This window comes from Equus caballus, chromosome 20 (assembly GCF_041296265.1).
Source record: "Equus caballus isolate H_3958 breed thoroughbred chromosome 20, TB-T2T, whole genome shotgun sequence".
NCBI classification, from domain to species: Eukaryota; Metazoa; Chordata; class Mammalia; order Perissodactyla; family Equidae; genus Equus; species Equus caballus.
In genome coordinates this window covers 56,205,628-56,225,118 of record NC_091703.1, presented here as the reverse complement: position 1 = coordinate 56,225,118, position 19,491 = coordinate 56,205,628, and the positions used below count along the sequence as shown (strand labels likewise).

General features: G+C 39.0%; 1 protein-coding gene across 5 annotated transcripts in view; it reads left to right on the top strand.

The window, feature by feature from the left end:
- HMGCLL1 (3-hydroxy-3-methylglutaryl-CoA lyase like 1) overlaps positions 1-19,491 on the top strand; it is a 144,716-nt gene that overhangs the window by 26,916 nt on the left and 98,309 nt on the right. For all 5 annotated transcript variants that reach the window (XM_070245710.1, XM_001499426.6, XM_070245709.1 and 2 more), the window contains exons 2-3: positions 13,122-13,202; positions 13,411-13,518. In XM_070245710.1, coding sequence (XP_070101811.1) covers positions 13,122-13,202; positions 13,411-13,518 — 189 coding nt within the window. The remainder of the gene's footprint in view (positions 1-13,121; positions 13,203-13,410; positions 13,519-19,491) is intronic.

The window sequence follows — 19,491 nt, the reverse complement described above, 5'->3', positions numbered from 1 at the left end:
ACTATGCATGGCTTTGCTGCAACTCTTTAGGGCCATTATGATCTCAATATTATAGAGGAATAAATGAGGCACAGAGTGGTGAGAAGAACACTTCCACTATGACAGGTCTGGCAAATAGGTTGTTATCCTGGCTGAAAGGTTAAATCGTTGATAGTAGATTCCTGCACTTAGATGTTAGTGTCTACCTGGATAGTAGAGATTCAAGTAGATGGTTGTCCTGAGAAGGCCTCGGAGACCATACCTGGACTCGTTGTGAAAGACTGCCATGTTTGATTCCTGCTGTCCACCCTGAGTCTGAATTAGAGGAGTGGTAGTATTCATGCTTGGAATTTTTGACCAACACAATGCCCTACAGAGACAGGTTTTCTATGGTATTTATCAGACTGACACCTTGAATTCAGTACTGAATATTCAGCAGTCATTTTTGGTTTGTTTTGGTTGTTTTTAGATGCCTGCATTAAAAAACAGCCCCAAAGTCCCCTGAATTACTTCTAAAATTTCTTAATGCACTTTGAGTATCCTTTCATACTGCTAGAACTTGGATTAACTATTCATTGATATAGAGAATCAATGTGATATTCTCCAGAATCTCCAGATATTTCAGGTCCCTTGAAATATATTACGAGAGATGGTAGGAGAGATAATATAGCCCTGGGTGAATTCTATAAATGTTTGCTGTTGTTTATCCCAAGCCAATGGGAATTGTTTATGCTCTCCTTTCCATCAGGTTTAAAAAACAATGCATTTGCCCAATCAGTGGCTACCTACATATATCTGAGGCAATATTACTTTGTCTTTGCAAAGATACCACAATTGACACAGATGCGCAGAAGCTACAATTGGGGTTGAGTTTGGGGTGGTCCGTTGTTGTCCTTCAAAATCTTAACATCTTTCTGGTTTTAGTAGAGGTGGTACTGGTGATTGAAGTGGGTTTATGATGGGGCTGTCACCCTGTATCCTTTACTTCAGATACTTAAAGATGGCAATAATCTCTGCCATTTCTCCCAGGATGCTTTTTTCCTTTGATTTCTTTTTTTTCCCTGCTTTCTTGGCTAAATGGGGCATGGAAGGGGTGAAGTTTCAGAATCTAAGAAGCTTCCACCTGCCCTTCCCTGCTATGACACTTCTTACATTGTAGGTCAAGGAATGAATGTGCAGTAAGAGCTGTTCCAATGACCAAATATGTCTATTCCAATTACACATTTGGGGACTGGAAGATGGCCATGGGGGAACAAGGGCTCAGGACTGCATTTGTTATGTGGCCTCCATATTCCCCATTCTAACAAGGGGAGTATTATGACACTTTGCGTCTCCAAGTGTCAATGTCAGCTTGGACCTTGTGTCCAAGAGTCTAAAATGTATGGTATTCTCTTTTGCCCAGTATACATCTATTCAAATAAATGGCTGCAGCTCCCTTTGGGGAAAACATAATATAAATTGCTATATATAGTTGCCACAGTAGTACAGGGTGTTCCTCAGGGGAATCTGGCTTTTTCTTCAAGTAGTTGGTTGTTGGTCTGAAAATTGGGTCAGATATGTAAACCATGCAAGGGGTCGTGACTTTTTATCGAGGCAGCTAACCTCAATTACCTGATCAGCTATATTCTTGGTTTATGTCGATTATATAGATCAAGAGGCCTGAAACTCAACATGTGACATTTTGGGTGGGATAATTATCTGTTGTGGGGGCCTGTTGCGTACATTGTAAGATGTTTAGCAGTATTCCTTGTCTTCACCTATTAGATGCCAGTAGTGCACAGCAATTGTGACGACCAAAAATGTCTCTAGACATTGCCAACTGTCTTCTGGGGGACAAAGATTACTCTGGTTGAGAACCAGTGAATCTTTTAACAATTGTGTTACTGCAGATTGCCAAAGAGTATTAATGTCCCACCTATTTCCAAAAACGAAAAGTAACTGGAAAAAAAAAAAAAAACAACAAGCAAGTGATCTAGCTCCCAAATCCCATTTTAGAGACTATGGTACTTGCTCAGCTTACTTCTGCCACCAATTTTCTTAATTCTGGTTCCCCAGGAATCAGATTCTTGGATGATGGAAGTTCTTGCCCTTGATTCGATACCTGTGAAGAAGCGAGGGAAGATGGAGTAGGCAGAGGGAGAGGTGGAACTGTGATGCAGTCATACCAAAGGCCTCACTCCCTCCCACAGGGCTCTCGAGCTGGTTTGGCCTTTCAGAGTTGTACTACCTTGAGGAAAGGGGCAAAGCTGGGATTTTATGTTTCTGTGTCAACCCCTCCTTGGATATCATGGGGAGCGGCTATGACTTTGGGTAAAGTGGCTTTCTTTAGCTGAGGTCAGTTCCTGAAGAAGGCTTCAGTGACATGTCATCAGCTGCCGTAACTCCAGCTTCTGGGAATGTCTCAGTCCTCAAAGGGATATCTGAGCAGCACACCAAACATCCCCTGTAGTCCATTAATAATAGAAACCAAAATTCCCAAAGGTATAGACTTCACCGAATTCCACTAGCATATGGTAGCGTTTCTATGAACCTCTTATTCTGCCACCTTTAGCACTCAACAGTTCGTCCCTACCAAACATCAAAACTGTTTACATATTGTGAGGTATGAGACATTATAAATTATTAATTAGATAATCTGTTTTCTTATTTTCTGAGAATTTTTGGTGTACATCTGTAACCATGGAAATCCTTGGCATTTCTATTGACTTTTGCCAATCAGAAAATACACATTACTGAAGGGAGTATTTTGATGGAGGGGTTTCATTAAGATCTGGAAAATTTTATTCAAAGTTTGAATGAATTCTGTGGATGACTGAAGAGTCTTTCTGTGCTTAACAAAGAGTATTAGAAACCTGCAAACTCATAGCACATCTCTGATGTGATTTCCCAACTTACCATTGTTAACAACCAACATGGCATAACCAAAAAGTAATGTAATTGCTTTTTGTCAATTATAATGACAACCCAAATTTAAATAACTATTTAGAACAATGAATTGTGGCTTCTTAGCCAATAAATAATAAGCTAAGTCTCCCCAGCAAAGGCATCGCTATAGCAGCTTGGGAGTATGAACTCGAAACTCTGAGAAAGTTATATATATCCCGACAGTTTTCTTAAACTTGGCTGTAAGGTCATGCTTCTTGTATAACTAGCTTAATATAGTTAGTTGTGCTTTCTATTATAAGCCAGTGTTTTCAGAAATTTATCATCCTGAAAAATATTTCCGTGATGAAACTTGGTATATTACATGGCATATCATATTTTATCCTGGGAGATTCAGCTTTTCCAAATATGTATATTTTTTTCAATCAATCTGGCTGCTTTTGTGTTTGCAAAAGGCAAAAACAATCTTAGTGGTTTAAAAAAATTCTTAGCAAACACACTGAGGAAAAGGTAATTTTCCGTACTTAAAATATTTCAAGTCAAACTTTTTCTTTGGATTTTCTAATTAACACTTGTCTTACCATCTTATCCTTAATACAGCAATAGTGATAATAATAGTAATGAAAAATCTATAGATGATGTCTATTTTTTCGTAGAGTTTATTTAATTTTATTGTTAAATTGCCATGAATGCAAGAATAAATAATGTTATTTCTTGAAACTAAATAGTGTAAATGGCCACCACTTAAAGAAGCGTAACTTGGTGTGTAGGATCTCATGCTATATCAAGGCATAGCCGTTTTTCTTTTTTGAATTCTTTTAACTGTTTTTTTTGGTGAGGAAGATTTGCCCTGAGCTAACAACTGTTGCCAATCTTCCTCTTTGCTTGAGAAAGAGTGGCCCTGAGCTAACATCTGTGTGAATCTTCCTCTATTTTGTATGTGGGACATCACCACAGCATGGCTCGATGAGCGGTATCTAGGTCCGTGCCTGGGATCTGAACCCTTGAACTCCAGGCCGTTGAAGCAGAGCATGCGAACTTAACCAATAGGCAACCAGGCCGGCCCCATCTTTTAACTTTTCTTAATGCTTTCACTGGGTGGTTTATTGAATTCTTGAATTAAAAATTACTTTTCTTCTTAATATTTTCAATTTGTTCCTCCCTACATGTGCTTCATCTCATTTTTGTTTGATTTCTACTATTTTATCATCCCATAAACTGTTCACACAATCTAGTTTAATATTCTGCATTTTCAGTTCCCACACACTATTTATAATATGGTTATGCTTTTGTATTAAAACAATAATTAACAGATGACTATTAAATACATATGTATGCATTTATTGCTCAAGACACTTTTAAAAATGGATTTTATTTAATGGGGAAGTGGGCTTACATGATGCAGATGTTAAGAGCCTCATTCTTTAGCTTTTAATAAGTAATTTTAGATGATCTTATGTTGTCCATCATTCTACTACATTTCAATTTGCCGTATATGGCACATACCCCTTATATAATATTTTTAATTCTTTTTTTGTAACTACTCTTGATTTATCTAAGCATTTATAAAATTTACGCATTTCCAGATGGAATTCATATTTAATCATGTTGAATATCTACACTAACACTCAGCACTAATTTTCCATCGAGTGCTGAGAACAAATATTCGTATCATACATGCAGATGAGTGTTACATTTTTAGAGCTTGTTTTTAACCTTTGTTACACTGACTGAATGCCGTTGGGAACAAAGTACTGTACATACTCCACTTTTCCTCCTGGCTGTCCAAAAATTACTAAAAGGTAAGTGGATACCTTCCTTTACGTTTAGATTTAGTAAATTAAGATATATTATTCTCGGAGTTTGAGGTGGTTAATAGCACATTACAAACTTAGTTTTACTTGGTTACAAATAAATTCTTCTTAAACTGCCAGAGATTGGCTTTGAAACAACCTTGGGACAGGGATATTCTGAAAGAAGGGTTTCAAATGTCAGCTTCGCGGATTCAGTCCTTCATCCCAGAAAGGCACCCAGAGAGAGAAAGGTCCTTAGATTGCTCCAGAGGACCAAGGTTACTCTGGCTATCTACTCCGTCCGTGATAATGCTGTGTGTGTTTCTGACTATGTTTGGTTAAAAGAGAAATTAATATCTAAGAAATAACAAAGAGCAAGTGTGAAGAGTTTAACATTACCACAAAATGCACCATGTGCATATTTCAGATGAGATGACAAAATTAGATTCTTTGGAAAAGTGGACGTCTAATGCCTCCTTCAAAAGTCCGACTTAATTTCAAAAGAAAATGATACAATTTCCTGATTCAGACTGTTCATCTGTGCTGTGGGAACATTGAGTTTGGTCACTGTGGCGGTTCTCCATGGGAGCACTGACTAGGAAACAGGATATGTCAAATTTATAAAGACTTTATTTACGCATAAAATTACTCTGCAAGAAATGAAGTGAGTGGAACATATACAAATCTGGCTAGAAATTTCTACTGTGGATGGTGTCATTTTCCTATGGGGAGAAAAATAAAATGTATATATATGTATATATATAAAGTGCATCCACACACACACACACCCCCTGAAGGTTTCAGAGAAATCCCCATTAAAACATGCTTTCCATTTAATTTTATGTAAGATTGCAAAATGTGAATAAAGCAGCCCACTTATATTCTGCATAAAAGAATGGGTCTTTATTACTTTTTCAACCTAGGCTCAGTGGTCGGTGACATATTTAATCTCATCCTAAAGAAAACTAGAATAAGAGCCAGTGAACCTGGTTGGGTAACCTTAGAAAGTCTTTCTGTTCTGCCTACCTCACAGAGTAGCTTCACAGATGAAATGTCGATAGAAAAGTGCTTTGGAATAATAAAGCAACATATAAATGCAAGATAGTATTGCTTTTGTTGTTGCTCTATGAAAGTGAACCATTAGAAATCTGATGCCAAATGTGGGCATATGCTCAGCCATACAACATGGTTTTTTGAAACCCTCATTCTGGATAATACGTCTTTTGTTTTTCACTGGTATCATACACTTCTCCACATTAAACAGGATACACTGAGCTCAGTAACATAGGGACTTTAATGCTATAAAAATAAATTTAGACTATAGAGCTGCTTAAAGACTATGTTGCTAACTTCTGCAGACTATTTTTTTAATTCAATTTCTTGGAACTCCCAAGTCATTCATTGACTTTCATATATTCAGTATGTAAGAAAAGTGCCATGTCCCCACTCCCAGAAGGTAGCATGCAGATCCCTGTGCCACAAAAATGTCAGCTTGTGATGGGCAGAGGTTTCTGATTGGTTGGTTCATTTCCATATATCCAATAACTATAATAGTGCTGGCTAATATGTGTTAGATAAATAAAAGGTTAACCTTACTTTTCTAAATTTTAGATGTGAATTCATTCATTAATTCTTCCATTCATTCATTCATTTAATAGTGACCACGTGCTTAGTGTGTATCCACTCTGATGACTCTGAAGGTTCCTAATAAAAAATGGGAAACAGGCAGACAAAGAAGTAATTATAGATATATTTTAACAGAGGTCTCCACAAAGTATTATGGAATCATAGAAATGAAATTACTTAATTCTATCTGGAGAGGTCAGAAAAGTCTTTCTTGAGTAGATGACAAATTGAATCTTGGAAATGAATAAGAGTTTTGACTGAGGACAATAATTGAGTATTAATTGAAGTAATAACAATGTTGAGAAACAGTTCTTCATGGATCTCTCAGGTTTCTGCAGGTCTTACTATCAAGGCACTAATTACCTTTCTTGGAAATATTTTTTTGAGGTATTTCTCTGGTAAAGAGCCTTGGGAGATAGAGATAGTGTCTCCTGGAGCAAAGGGCAGGCATGCTATCTGACCTTTATGAAATATTCAGATTCCCCAAACACAGCTCCTGTCATGCTCCGGGGACCAGTGCAAGAAAGGGTTGATGCTCTGACTACTGCTATTAATGTGAACAATAAAGCCTTTATCTTTGATTCAAGAGTCTCATATCTTCTGCCAGCAGCCATAAAACTGTGGTAGGGTTCCTTATGAGCTAGCATGCACCGTAGAAAATCTCAACCCTTACAGGTTTTGACAGTTTTGTTGATGAGGATGGGATGCTGAGGGAGACATGACTTTCTGAATGAGGAAGAATGAGGGCTCTTCAGGTGGATTAAAGAGATTAGAGGGAAGACAATGGGAATTGGTAACAAACTTGTTGACCAGATTTTATATTTAATTGAGCAATATATGTTCCTCTACGTTATTGCCTGTGAATAATGAGGAGTTGGGAAGATGGTTGCAGTCTGGTTTCCAGGAAGTAGGTTCAAAGGCTGAATGGTGCCCTGGTTGTGCTAACTTTCCTAGGGGCGGGGCAATGTGGCGGTCAGCCTCAGTTCCACCCTCTGTAACAACTAGCAGTAAGCTGACTCCTGTGTGGGCTGAAGGTTCTCTTCCCTCTTTCCGTAAAGAGTTACTATGAGTGTAGAAGGAAGAAATTTGGCCAACTTTATGAGAAGAAAGCTGGTGAATCATAAGGACTTTGACTGGTTCAGTTGGGAGATGAGCGAGTGGGGTATATAATGATTGTTAAGGAGGACTAGCAATAACTAGAACTTCTTACAGCTTAGCCCATGCTGCAGTCTATCTTGCCAAACTTAGATACGATTGGAGATGACAGCAGAAGGTCTCTGAGGTTCTCTGCTGTGAGTCTTGGCTGTATACAGGAACTCTAGCCTTCTTCAGGAGATTTCACTGGGATAGACAAACTCCTGTGAGGAAGTGTAGATGGGTAATTGACTAATGTGTGTGGTCCTATTGCCCCAGATTGTGTTTATAATGCTGAAAGGCAACCCACCGGAGCATAAGAAAGGACCCAAAGTATTCAGGATAAATTTTATAGTCAGCCGTGCCACCTTGCAAAACTCCCTTAGCCATTATATTGTAACTGGATGAGGACTTAGAAGATATTATCTTGATAATGGAGCACATGCAAGTCAAGCGCATTTCAGTCAGAGGGAACAAACCATGTCATCATACTGGAAACCATTGGAGCGATGGATGTTAAGTCCAGGGATTCCCAAGGTTAAAGTAAATGGTGTTAGTAATGATGATTTTGATATCCAGTGTAGGGCTTTATATGGGGCCAAAACACTGCAAGTTCATTTGGTTGAGCCACTGAGCAGCTGCTATGCTACTTTAAATTGAAGGTAAATGTGCTTTGCTTACTGATGTGGAGCTGATCTCTCCCTCTGCGTCCCCTGATTATTCCCAACCTTCCTCCTTCTGCTACTTTAATGATAAAGATGGTTATCGGTGCCTGAAGATCATCCATCTGAAAATGCTGGGGAATTTTGGGGAGACCAGGGACTCAAACTTTTATGACTCTGTCAGATAAAGGCATCAAAGTCACCAGCCTGCTCAGTCCCACAAGAGTGGGAGTCCTGATTGAATTGATGGGGTCCGGGCAGGGTTTGCAGTGGGAAAGGAGAGCCAAAGTAACCTTGGGGTGGGGCTTTGGGCCCAATTCAATGGACTGTTATTGCTTCCACATCTGAATGTGTGGTGAAAGTTGACATACGATGTGATTATAATTTTCTGTCCCATAAGTGCCAGAGGGGAACATTTCAGTTAGGAAGAGCTGCGTGTAGTGATGTGAACGTATATTTGGGGGTCCCCAAATCCTTCTGACTTCGTTGAGCTACAAGTCTCAAAGTGACTTTGCGAATGAGAGCTTCTGATAAAGTCAGGCAGCCTCTACCTGGAGGTGCTGCTTGGGGTTTTGGAGCCCTCACTTCCCTGACACAGCTACCAGGTATCTTTTAAAAATCAGCTATTCGCTTGCTATTGAGCTCTTGTTGAAACTGGATACCTGAGTCATGGAGGCCTTGTGACTCTCTGGCCTATTTCCATTTGGGGAGTCAACTTAGACTCAATGACTAACAAGGTAGGACAGTCTCAACAGGCTTCACTAATCAAATGGAAATGGTATATTCAGGAAAGCGGTTAGCCTATTCCCAGTGCAATCTCAGCTTTACACAAAAAAAGTAGCAGTTACCATATGCTGCCCACTCCACTGGCTAAAACAGAGCTCCTGGCTCAGTGGGGCCCCTCTGTTCTTTTCTTAACACCTGGGGCTGGTTGGATGCTGTTTTGGCTAAGCTGAGACCTCATGTCCACTGGGCTGCTGCAGTTGTGTAACCTCCATAACAGCTGTGCAGAACTGAAAATGAATGTGATTGCTGTCCTCACTCAGTAGAACGCATGGCCATTCCTGTATTTTTACTGACTCTTGGGTTGTGGTCAGTGGTCTAGCTTATTTACCTGCCATTTGGAAAACTACAGACCGAAAGATTAAAGACACATTTTTGGGGAGCTCTGGATTGTGGAAACAAGTCACTCTGCTGATTGAATCATTCGAGGCCCATGCTCTCATGAGGCCCACTGCAATCAAGCTGCTGATCAAGGCATCACCTGCATGGCCAGCCACCATTGCTGCCTGATCCATCGTAGTAGTAAACATGGCAACATCCACCATCATAAAATAGGCACAAAGTAAACAACTCTTGGTTTCTGATGCAGAGGCCACTACTGCTAAGGATTTGTTCAGCTGGTTGGGTCCAGGACCCCTGGGAGGAGGGGGCATGGCTGAAGTCAATGCTGCAGGTTGGCTTTCTCCTGCTATTGGGAATGCTGTTGAACGTAGCCTTAATTAAATGTTTTATGACATAGGTTGAACAAATTTGGTCTCAGCATCTGTTCGACACATTAATCAGAGAGGCCAACAGAGTAGCTTAACTAATTGGAAAAGTTTGCCATAAACCAAGATGACATAAAAATAAAGAGAGGATATTATTGGGAAATAATTTTCCACTGGTATCTTGAATTTCTGTATATCTTGCAAGCAGAGTCACAATTGCCTTTGTTCCTGAGTTCCTGACTATCTTTTCAAGACTTTCTATACGGGAGACAGCTTTGCATGATAGAAATAATGCCTCCTTCTGTAGCAAAGGCGAAGTGTACTTAAAGCTGCAGATGAGAGAGATAGTGTCTTCCTTTGAAGCAAAAGACAGGCATGCTCATGGTCCAGCATAATAAAGATAATGTCTATCTCCATTGCCGAGGGAAGATATGCTTGCTGCCCATTACCAAGAGTCGGATTCTCTGTGCTTAGGGTTCCTTTCCTGTAATGCAACACATTGCCTGTGCAAGTGTCACATGGTTCTCTTTGCTTCAGTTGGGGAATTGGGGCTTGAGAACCCAGCACAGATCCTGATCGTCTAGCTATTGCTATTGCTGTGAGTGATAAGCTGTTTTTCTTCTCTGACCCAGGAGTCTTGTGCCTTCCACCAGCGTCCATGGCAGGCTTACTTCTTAGCTCACAAGTAGGGTAAGATTTACGACCCTTCAACATTCTTCACAATTAGTAGCTATAAAAGATACACCTCTAATCTCAATTGTCTAAAAGAGTTGACATTTATTTTTGTCCATATAAGGTACAAAGTGATAGGTGCTTCTTGGCATGGAATTCTTATTCAAGCAGTGATTCAAGGATGTAGGCTCCTTCAATTTTCTTTGCGTTTATCAGCTTCTAAGTTTGCCATGTGCATCTGCATCAAGCTGGCTGAAGGGGAAAGAGCATGGAGAAATGCACATGGGAGGTTTTCATGGACCAAGCCTAAAAGTAGTGCATATCATTCACTTTTACATTCCATTGACTGGAACTTGTTCAAAGATAGCTCTTAGGTGGGGGCGAAATGCGGTCTAGTCCTGTGTCCATGAGGAAGAGAAATGGATTTGATGGAAAGTCTTTCCCACAGATGGAAGCTCTTTCCAGCTGACAGAAACTTCATGTATACAGACCTGAAAGTGAGGAAGATGTGATTTTAGCGTGGCTGAAACCAGAGGATGCATGAAGTAGAGTGTGGTAGAAGATGAGAGGCTAGTCGTGAATCGTCTTTTACCATAGGCTGATAGATCTCTCTGAAGGTGACTGATAGATGCTGAAGAATTTTAAAAATGGAAAAGCAAGATTAGGGAGAATATTTAGGGAGCCATAGAAATAGACTGGATGAGAAAAAATGACAATTTTAATGAGGCCAGTGACAGGAGAGGTTCGCTAGTATAATCAACAGATAATTATTGAGCACAGTCTAAGTGTCAAGCTTTGTGCTGGGTGTATGCTGAAATAGAACAGGTAATAAATGGACTAATTAGATATAAGTGGTAAGAGAGAAGGTGAAGAGTAGCATCTGATGGGGGAATATCTGAGCAGAGGCATGAGGTGGGGAAATAATGAGATCTATTTTGAATTATTGAATTCTATGTGCTTGTTCAACATTTAAGGAGATTTTCCCAGTAGGCATTGTTTTTGTATAGCAGAAGCTCCTTAGAAAAGTCAATACAGAGATAGTAATGCCCAGAAAGAGATTAAAGATCACCAAGAGAGGACTCTCGCATCGTGCATATTCCATAAGTATGTGTTAATTGACGTTATTTTTTTCTTTCTTTCTCTCTTTCCCTCCCTCCTTCCTGTTACTCTTTGACCTTACCCGACACATTTTAACTTTCTTCTGATTTCTCAGGTATTCAGGCAGAGGGAACTCATACCCATGCCTAGAAAGACAAAATAGTAGCATTAGATTCAAGAAGAAATCCAAAGTAATATCAAGTGAGCACGTATTCTGCTTTGACTGAAATGGCTGAGATTGGTAGTGGTTTATACTTTAATTTCTTCAGATTGTTTTTTAATTCTGCTAACTACAACAGTGACGCAAAAGAAGGTCCTGAGCTCTTTAATTGTACGTAGCATTTTGTTATCACTTTAAAAAACCCATGTTCCTTTTTTATTTTTTTTTTTGGTTAAACTTTGCTGTTTAATAAAAAAGTATTGTTCATCCGTGAATGCTCCAAGCTAATTGCTGTTGAAAACGCAGTTTCAGGAAATAATCAGCAATAAGGAGGCCACATGCCTTAAGATTGCCTGGTTTTGTTTTCGTTGTGCCTGTTCATTTCTGCAGTCTTAGGACTGGAGGTAATAAGAAAGAGGCGTGAGCTTCTCTTGTTTACTCCACCTTCCCATGCCATCCCTGTCCCTTATTGCCTGGGTGACATTATGGGCACTCTGTAAATGAGGCACAATTTCATGATTACCATCCAAAACTGAGCCTAAAGATAAGGGACCTCATCTTCCTCTCTCACCCCCACCCTCCCAAATGCCTGCATCACAATCTGCTCAGAAGATGCAGAAATGAGAATTCTTTTCCTTCTTGGTTAATTTTTACATATTGAATTGCCTGATTTCATGGAAACTGTGGAGGGTAGTATGTAAACCTTGTAACAGGGACCATCTGGATTCCTTTGCTGAGTGAGTTAGCGTAGAATGCTAATAAAACCAGATAACACTATGGACCGAAAAAGGGCAAGTGAGCATTTTCTGTGTCATAGAAACAAACTGGGTCCTGTATCCAAAACAGCCACTTCACCAGTATAGACCAGTAATTGTTTCAAGGACAGAGTGAGACAACACAAATGTGAAGTTGAGAAAGGCTTTTCCTATTTTTCCTGTTTTAAACTAGTGTTCTTCTAACTATGGTGTATTCATAGTTCTTAGTTTAGGGACAGGGGTTCCAGAGTCCAGACCCTCTGTCATTTCATATTTGGGCGAAAAATAGAACAGAGTGTTCCACTGGGCTAGAGCTGGGCTAGGGTTAGGTCTTACTGGAAAGTCTGTCCTTCAGGAAGCTGTGTTAGGGGCTGGTTGTGCTGTGTGACATAGAAAAGAAAGAAACAGCACACCTTCTTTAGCCTCAGCTTTCTGGGCACAGGCTGGAAAATCAAATCCATGCTCCTCAAGTTCAGGCTATGGAGTGTGGCATCTGTATGACTGTACTTGGTAGAATCTTGTTGATACAAAGATCTAATTTTTGAATGAACTCTGACCATAGTCAGTTTATCATCACATGTAGAATTACTCAGTAGATTTGCTCTTTAGATCTTGAGTAAGGTGTCTTTTCCACAGTTATGTTTCAGAAATTAATCTTTTGAATTTTAATCACAACTAGACTGAGTATCACTGAGTTATAAGAAAAAGAAGAGCTCAGACTGCCAATAATATAAACTTGGTATTTGGATTATATCATTGTGTTGATTTCTTACTTGATTTAACAAAGTGTAACTGTTTGACTTTTCACATAAGCATGTTTGATGATCTAACAGTTGTCTGTTTTTCTTGCCTTATACTTTCCATTTCAGGAATCATCTCAGTTTTCTGGACTCCCTGAGTATGTTAAAATAGTAGAAGTTGGACCAAGGGATGGATTGCAGAATGAAAAGGTAGTTTGATATTAGTTTTACACTAAATATTAATATTTATTAAGATTCTAAACATGGATTTCATATATGACATCATTATGTTTGTTCTCAATGGCTACTTGAATGTATGAATCTAAAATAGGATTTGCTTTAAGTTATTAAGTAATTTTCTATTTATGTTTCAATAGGCTCTATACAGATTTACTTATAATATTTAATGTTTTCATAGGTTATAGTTCCTACAGATATAAAAATTGAATTTATCAATCAACTTTCCCAAACTGGCTTGTCTGTAATAGAAGTGACCAGCTTTGTGTCTTCCCGATGGGTTCCACAGGTATGTAAATCCCTAATTCCTTAGCTGGACACTTAATTCAACTTTACCAAGATTTAGTAAACAATGTTGATATACATTGTGTTGTTAACCTGATAGAATGACTAATTCGCTGTGTTTTTACAAAATATTAGCCCGTACACTGAGATATGATTAAAGAGGAACTCTTTTGATGAAATATATCAGTTAAGTCCTAAAAAGTTTTTTGAGACTCTGTCCTAAACGTAGGTGAGTATACGATTCAATGTAATGAGCAGAGGGTAAGGCCCATCCCCAGCATCTTTTCACCACCACTAAGTTTAAGGTTCTCCTAAGATTCTGCCATCAGTGATTTCCTCTGCCTATGCTCTCTTTGCCTATCCTTCCAACATCAACAGTCACTTCTAAGAGGGTGACAGATCTATGTTTCTAGCCCTGCCCTCTCTGATAAGCTTCAGCTGGATGTGCCACCAACACCTCAAACTCAGTGGGTTCAAAATCAAACTCATTGTTGTCCGTCCTACTTTATGCTAATAGCTTAACTGTTCCCTGTGGAATCATGGACTTGAATGCTCAGTAGGCTGTCTTCTATATCTAGTCGGTTACAGACTCATGAAAAATTCTTCTTCCTCAATATAGCCTACCTGCCTCTTCTTTTCAATCCCATTGATACAGTGGTAACCCACACTCTTATTGACTAATTCTTGTGATAGTCCCTTAAATGATACTCATGAGCACTGTTTCTCCCTTTCCTTATGTATTTTGCCCATTGCTCCTAAAGTAATCTCCCAGAAATAGCAGCCTTTATACACTCATGTTCTCCATTCTTTAGAGGTTTCCTTCTCTCCACTGAAAAAGTCTGGAAACTTTGGCCCGATAATTGAGGCCCTCTATACCTGGTCCCTCCTTTCCTTTCCAGCCTGAACTCTATTTCCCCACTTCATTTTGCTGAAGCCCTGCCCAACCAAATTGCTTCTTGTTCCCTGTTTACATGTCCTGTGTCTCCATCTATGTAGCACTTTATCTGTATCTGCTTGTGTACGTCTCATTTTCTGCATTGCTCTGACATTATAACCAGATGGTGTAAAAAGAAGTAAAAAAAAAGCTTAAAAGCTTTTTAAGTTACAAGGCAAGGGAAGCAACAGAAACTACAATAGGATTAATAGTTTTAGTAATATGTCACTTTTCACAGAATCAGTATTTAAATATCAGGGTTACTTTTATTCATCTTCAAAACAAACTGTAATTTTTTCATCCCAGTTGTCATTGTTTATAATAATATATTTTTGAGAATGTCTTCTACTTATCTGCTTCCTAGACTGTACGCCTTAAGGAGGTAGTGACCATGTCTCTCTTGTTCATCACTGTATCCCTAGTGCTTGGTGCCTAGTAAGTAGGTGCCCAATAAATCGTTGTGAAATGAACAATGAATCAGTCAGCCTGAAAAAGTAATAACGTATTACTTTCAATTCTTTGGTATGGACAAGTGACTTGCTTTTGTTCACTTATTTGGTCCTGTGTGATGAAGGCCACAAATATTTTTCTTAGGAAGACGTACATAGCTTGATGAGACTAGATGTATTTCCTTGATATTGTCGCTTTGTAAAATGCTAGCGATTATTTTACTACCTGTCATTGATTTTAAGGGAATGTGAGACCCTTTGATCATCTTTAAGTCTTCATGAACTTACCTCTGTGTTTGATTCAGTCAGTGCTCCTTTCAGATGTTTGATTATTGTTGGAGAGACGCTGGATAGGCTGGCATAACTTGAGAGTGAGTATTAGGAAAGAGGACAGGTCGTGGTAATATTAATTGATGACCATCCAAAGATATATTTCAAGCATTATATTTTACTAGTCCTCTTCAACATACTTTTATTTCCCAATAGTTTTATAAAGCTGCCTGCAAAATATTCTTCTTTACTATTACGATGCTTCTGGTCATATTCTGTTATCATACAGTACTGGAAATTGATTGATACATTATTCTTCAGACTGATCTAGGACATACCTCGTGACATTTAGAAGGACGAGGCCAGACCTCTTTCTAGAGGGCCATGCTTCTTGTTGAACAGCTAGTTAAGAGAAAAGATGGACAAAACAAAAGGGAAGGCAGTCCCTCTGTGAGTAGTAATAGGAAAATGCCCTCTGGCCTCACATTAAGTAGATACATGTGAAGGGACCATAAAATAATCTGATTTATTCTGGGCTTGGTCCTGAGGTGAATTCAGGACTTAACCTATTGAGATTCATGAACTCTTCCTAGGCTCAAGGTATTATGGAATAAATGATGAAATTCCCCACATAGCTCCAGAGGACAGCTGTGAGGAGGTAGAAGGACCTGTGGTACTGCATTCCTGTCTACATTCTGCCTTGAGCTTGAGTAAGTGACGTAACCTCTTTGAACCTTGGCAGTCCCAGCAATGGCACCTGCAGTATGGGAGAGTTGGGGCACTAAGGCCTGTGAATGGGTCCCTGTGTGTGAATGCCCAGAATCCAGAGCACCTGGCTCCTGACAGTGCTCAGCAGTGTTATTTAAGTGAATGCCTGACTCACAGAGGGACTGACTGCCTTATCCTGGGTTCCATACATGCTAACTGCCTTCTCTTTGATAAACAGCCTTTCTTGTAAAGATTAAAGTAGATGTTTAGTTTACATATTTGTTTGGGCCAAATCTGAATAATGAAAGATACTAATCATTCAAATACCAAAGAATATGTTACATATTTCACTTTTAGTACTCTTCCAGTTACATGCATTCCAATCCAAAAAAACAGAAGTGTTTTGAATAAATCACATATCTGTAAAAGAGCAGGGTGCCTGAATCAAAGATAGTATGAGATTCATATTCCAAAGTTATACTGGTCACTGACTATATAATATAGCAAGTGTTTGTGAAAGGGTGTTATTGAAAATATTCCATTTTTCAAGTTGATTTTCCATAGTTGTGTTTGCGTTGAAGAATTCCCTGAGCTTGCCTCAGCAGAGCGTTTTTTATTGTTATAGTTGCAAGTTCTCTCATCATGTCACTGCTGATTTCATTGTTTTTATGCTAACAAAAAAGGCCTTAAGTCAGCAGAACTAATTCATGATGTTAATTTCTCTTTTGGAATTTTATCTCATTCTCTCTCATTTTGGAAGAGAATCTTAAGACATCAGACTCATCGAACCTAAAATAATTTCTGAGATTTGTGACAGAACAATGTTAGCGCAACAGCTTACATGTCATTGTCTGGAGTAATTTCTACTTCTTCTGAAGACTATGAGTGTGGCTCGAAATTGGAATTCTGTTAATTCTCTGCCGCTTCTTCTCTTTCTTTCCCTCAAACATAGGTCGTGGGAATAGTCCTCTAGTTTATGTTTAGATGGCTGCTTGTTCGCTTATTTCTTTTTTTAGCATTTTAAAGCTTTTTTTACAGTTTTCCTCCTACTGTTTTATTTGGCAGCAGCTTTCCAACTAAAGCAGCTAACAGAAAAGTTCCACGGTAGCAGGGTGCCATATAAAACAGGATCCCACACCTATAATATAAATGGCCAGAGATAATAAAATACCTGCCATTAAAAAAAAACGTTCTTTACAACTTATCTGGAAAACATTTTCCTTAGAGTGACATATAATATAAGGACATTTGAAATGAGTCCAGCTAGCCTCTCACTTCAATGGAACAAACAACAATGACAGCAGAAAGAAAACGTATTTATAAAAACAGAGACGTTTACTGCAACTTTGGAATGTGGCCTCTTCATAGGAAGCTATTTAAATCATTATAAATACAATAATTTAAAAAAGTGAACTAGAATTTTACATTCATCTTTCATTTAACCATTTGGTTTTAAACATTTTCATTCACGTGAGTGATTAAAGTGAACATCATTTATTTAGAAATAATACATTAAACATATACAACAGTGTATGTTTATATATGTCATATCCAAAGTCTCAATTATAAATATTTACTCCCTGTTTAAATTAATTTGTAACTGTTGGAATGGGTGGGTCACAAGTCTTGACATGTCTGCGAGGGCTAGAAATAGACTTTCTCTATAAAAGTAGAAAGAAATATACATAAAAGACGGTAAGGATTATTTACAAGCCAGTCTCACACTTAGAAATGAGGCCTAAGTACAATGTAAGCAAGGAGGAACGTGTAAACTTTTCCCTACCCTCCTTTTAGTGTGTGATACAATTAATTCTTTATTGGTAATGAAAACACAGTTGCTAGGTTGAAGTTTAAGATTTAGATTAATGTTGATGAGTTGTAGGAGGCTGTAGCTTTTGCTGCTGAGCCCCTTCCTGGCTTGTCTTCCTAGCTCTGCTCTTTTTGAGGGGGATCAGTGTGTGCGGAAGAGGCAAAGAAGGGGGTAATTTAGCAGAGTCATTGGTTGTGTGTGCGTGTGTGTGTGTGTGTGAGAGAGAGAGAAAGAGAGAGATCATGTACAAATCCACAGAACCCTCAAATTCTCTTGCTTATGAGGCACAGTTAACTGGCAGGATAATTGTATCATCTGGGAAGTGTTCCAGGAGGAGTCTCATCCATTATTACGCTCTAGATGAGTTGGCCTCTGCCATCTCCCCAAAGAGGATCCTGGTGATATTTACCAAGACCATAGTGCCCATATCATGGAGTTACAGGAGTCCTTTTACTCAGATAGGTGGGGAGGAGAGCAAGATTTAATTTAAACTCCCTTCAAAGGAGGCTGACTTGGAATGCTCAATTCTCGGCTTAGTACACTCTTTTCTACACACTAAGATGGACTAACTCTCAGTTGCCATCCTCCTCTGTATTCTTACACTTTCCACATGTTATTTCTCTGATAGAGGTGGATCTGTTTAATTATCACTGTCAGCGTTAGAAACCAGCCAGTTGAACTCACCCAGACTAGTCATTGGTGAAGTTTCCATTTCCTTGTCTTTTTTCCTGAATTGGTAGGCCAGGAACACACAGGAGAGCTGCTCGCTTGTGAAAAGGTTTGCATTAAAGAGGTTTAAGAGTATATTTTCTTTAGCAGTAGTTTCTAAGTCTACCAGGCTTGTTTCATTTTTCAACTTATTTGAGCATGTTGAATTTCTTACATGGCAAATAATAATTGCTGCTTTGTGTTTAATATTTGGTCTCAGAGAGGAAATAAAGATACTAAGTTCTTTAGTAAATGACCTCGGATGGTTATTGAAAGTTAAATAGGGATAAAATTGTGCTATGAGAGCTATATCCACATAGGTAAAATGTTAGCTCTTCAAGAAAATAGAAAGCAAGCATACAATATTTTCTAACTCATTTTGTTCCCAGCATTTAATGGCATGAACCATAGTCTCTTTAGATTGCTTCAATAAGTCTGATGTTTTTTCATTGACTATGTAGCTTGTGGCAAATATTCAAGCTGTGTGTTTGTGCAAATGTGTGTGCATATGTGAATTTAAGTATGTGCAATTGCCACATATCCCTGAAAGCTGGTAGAATTAATACTGGTTCTTTTGATTATCTGCATAACAAATAATTCCAAAATTTTGTGGTTTTAAACAATAGCAACCTTTGTTTTTGCTTATAGTTTCTGGGATCAAGATTTCATGAATGGCTCCGTTGGGCACCTCTGGCTAGAGGTTTCTCAGAGATGGTGGTCAGAGCTGGAGCAGCAGGGGCTAGAAGGCTGGGGCAGCTGGGGGCTGGCTAAACACCTCTTTTTTTTCGTATGTTCTCAGAGCCTCTCCCTGTGGTCTCTGTCTGGGCTAGTTTGGGCTTCCTCACAGCCTTAGACATTAAAGGTGGCTCAGAGCTGCAAAGGTGGGCGTTCCAAGAGGCAGGCAAAAGTGGTGTGCCTTTAATAACCAAGCCTAGTACATTTGATAGCATTACTTTTCCATACTCTATTCATTGAGATAGTTACAAAGGCGCCCGGTTTCAAAGGGAGGGGACAAATGCCACCTCTTGATTGGGGAATGCGTTTCAGAAGAGCACATGGAGGCAGAAATATCACTAGAGCCATTTTTATAATCTGTGA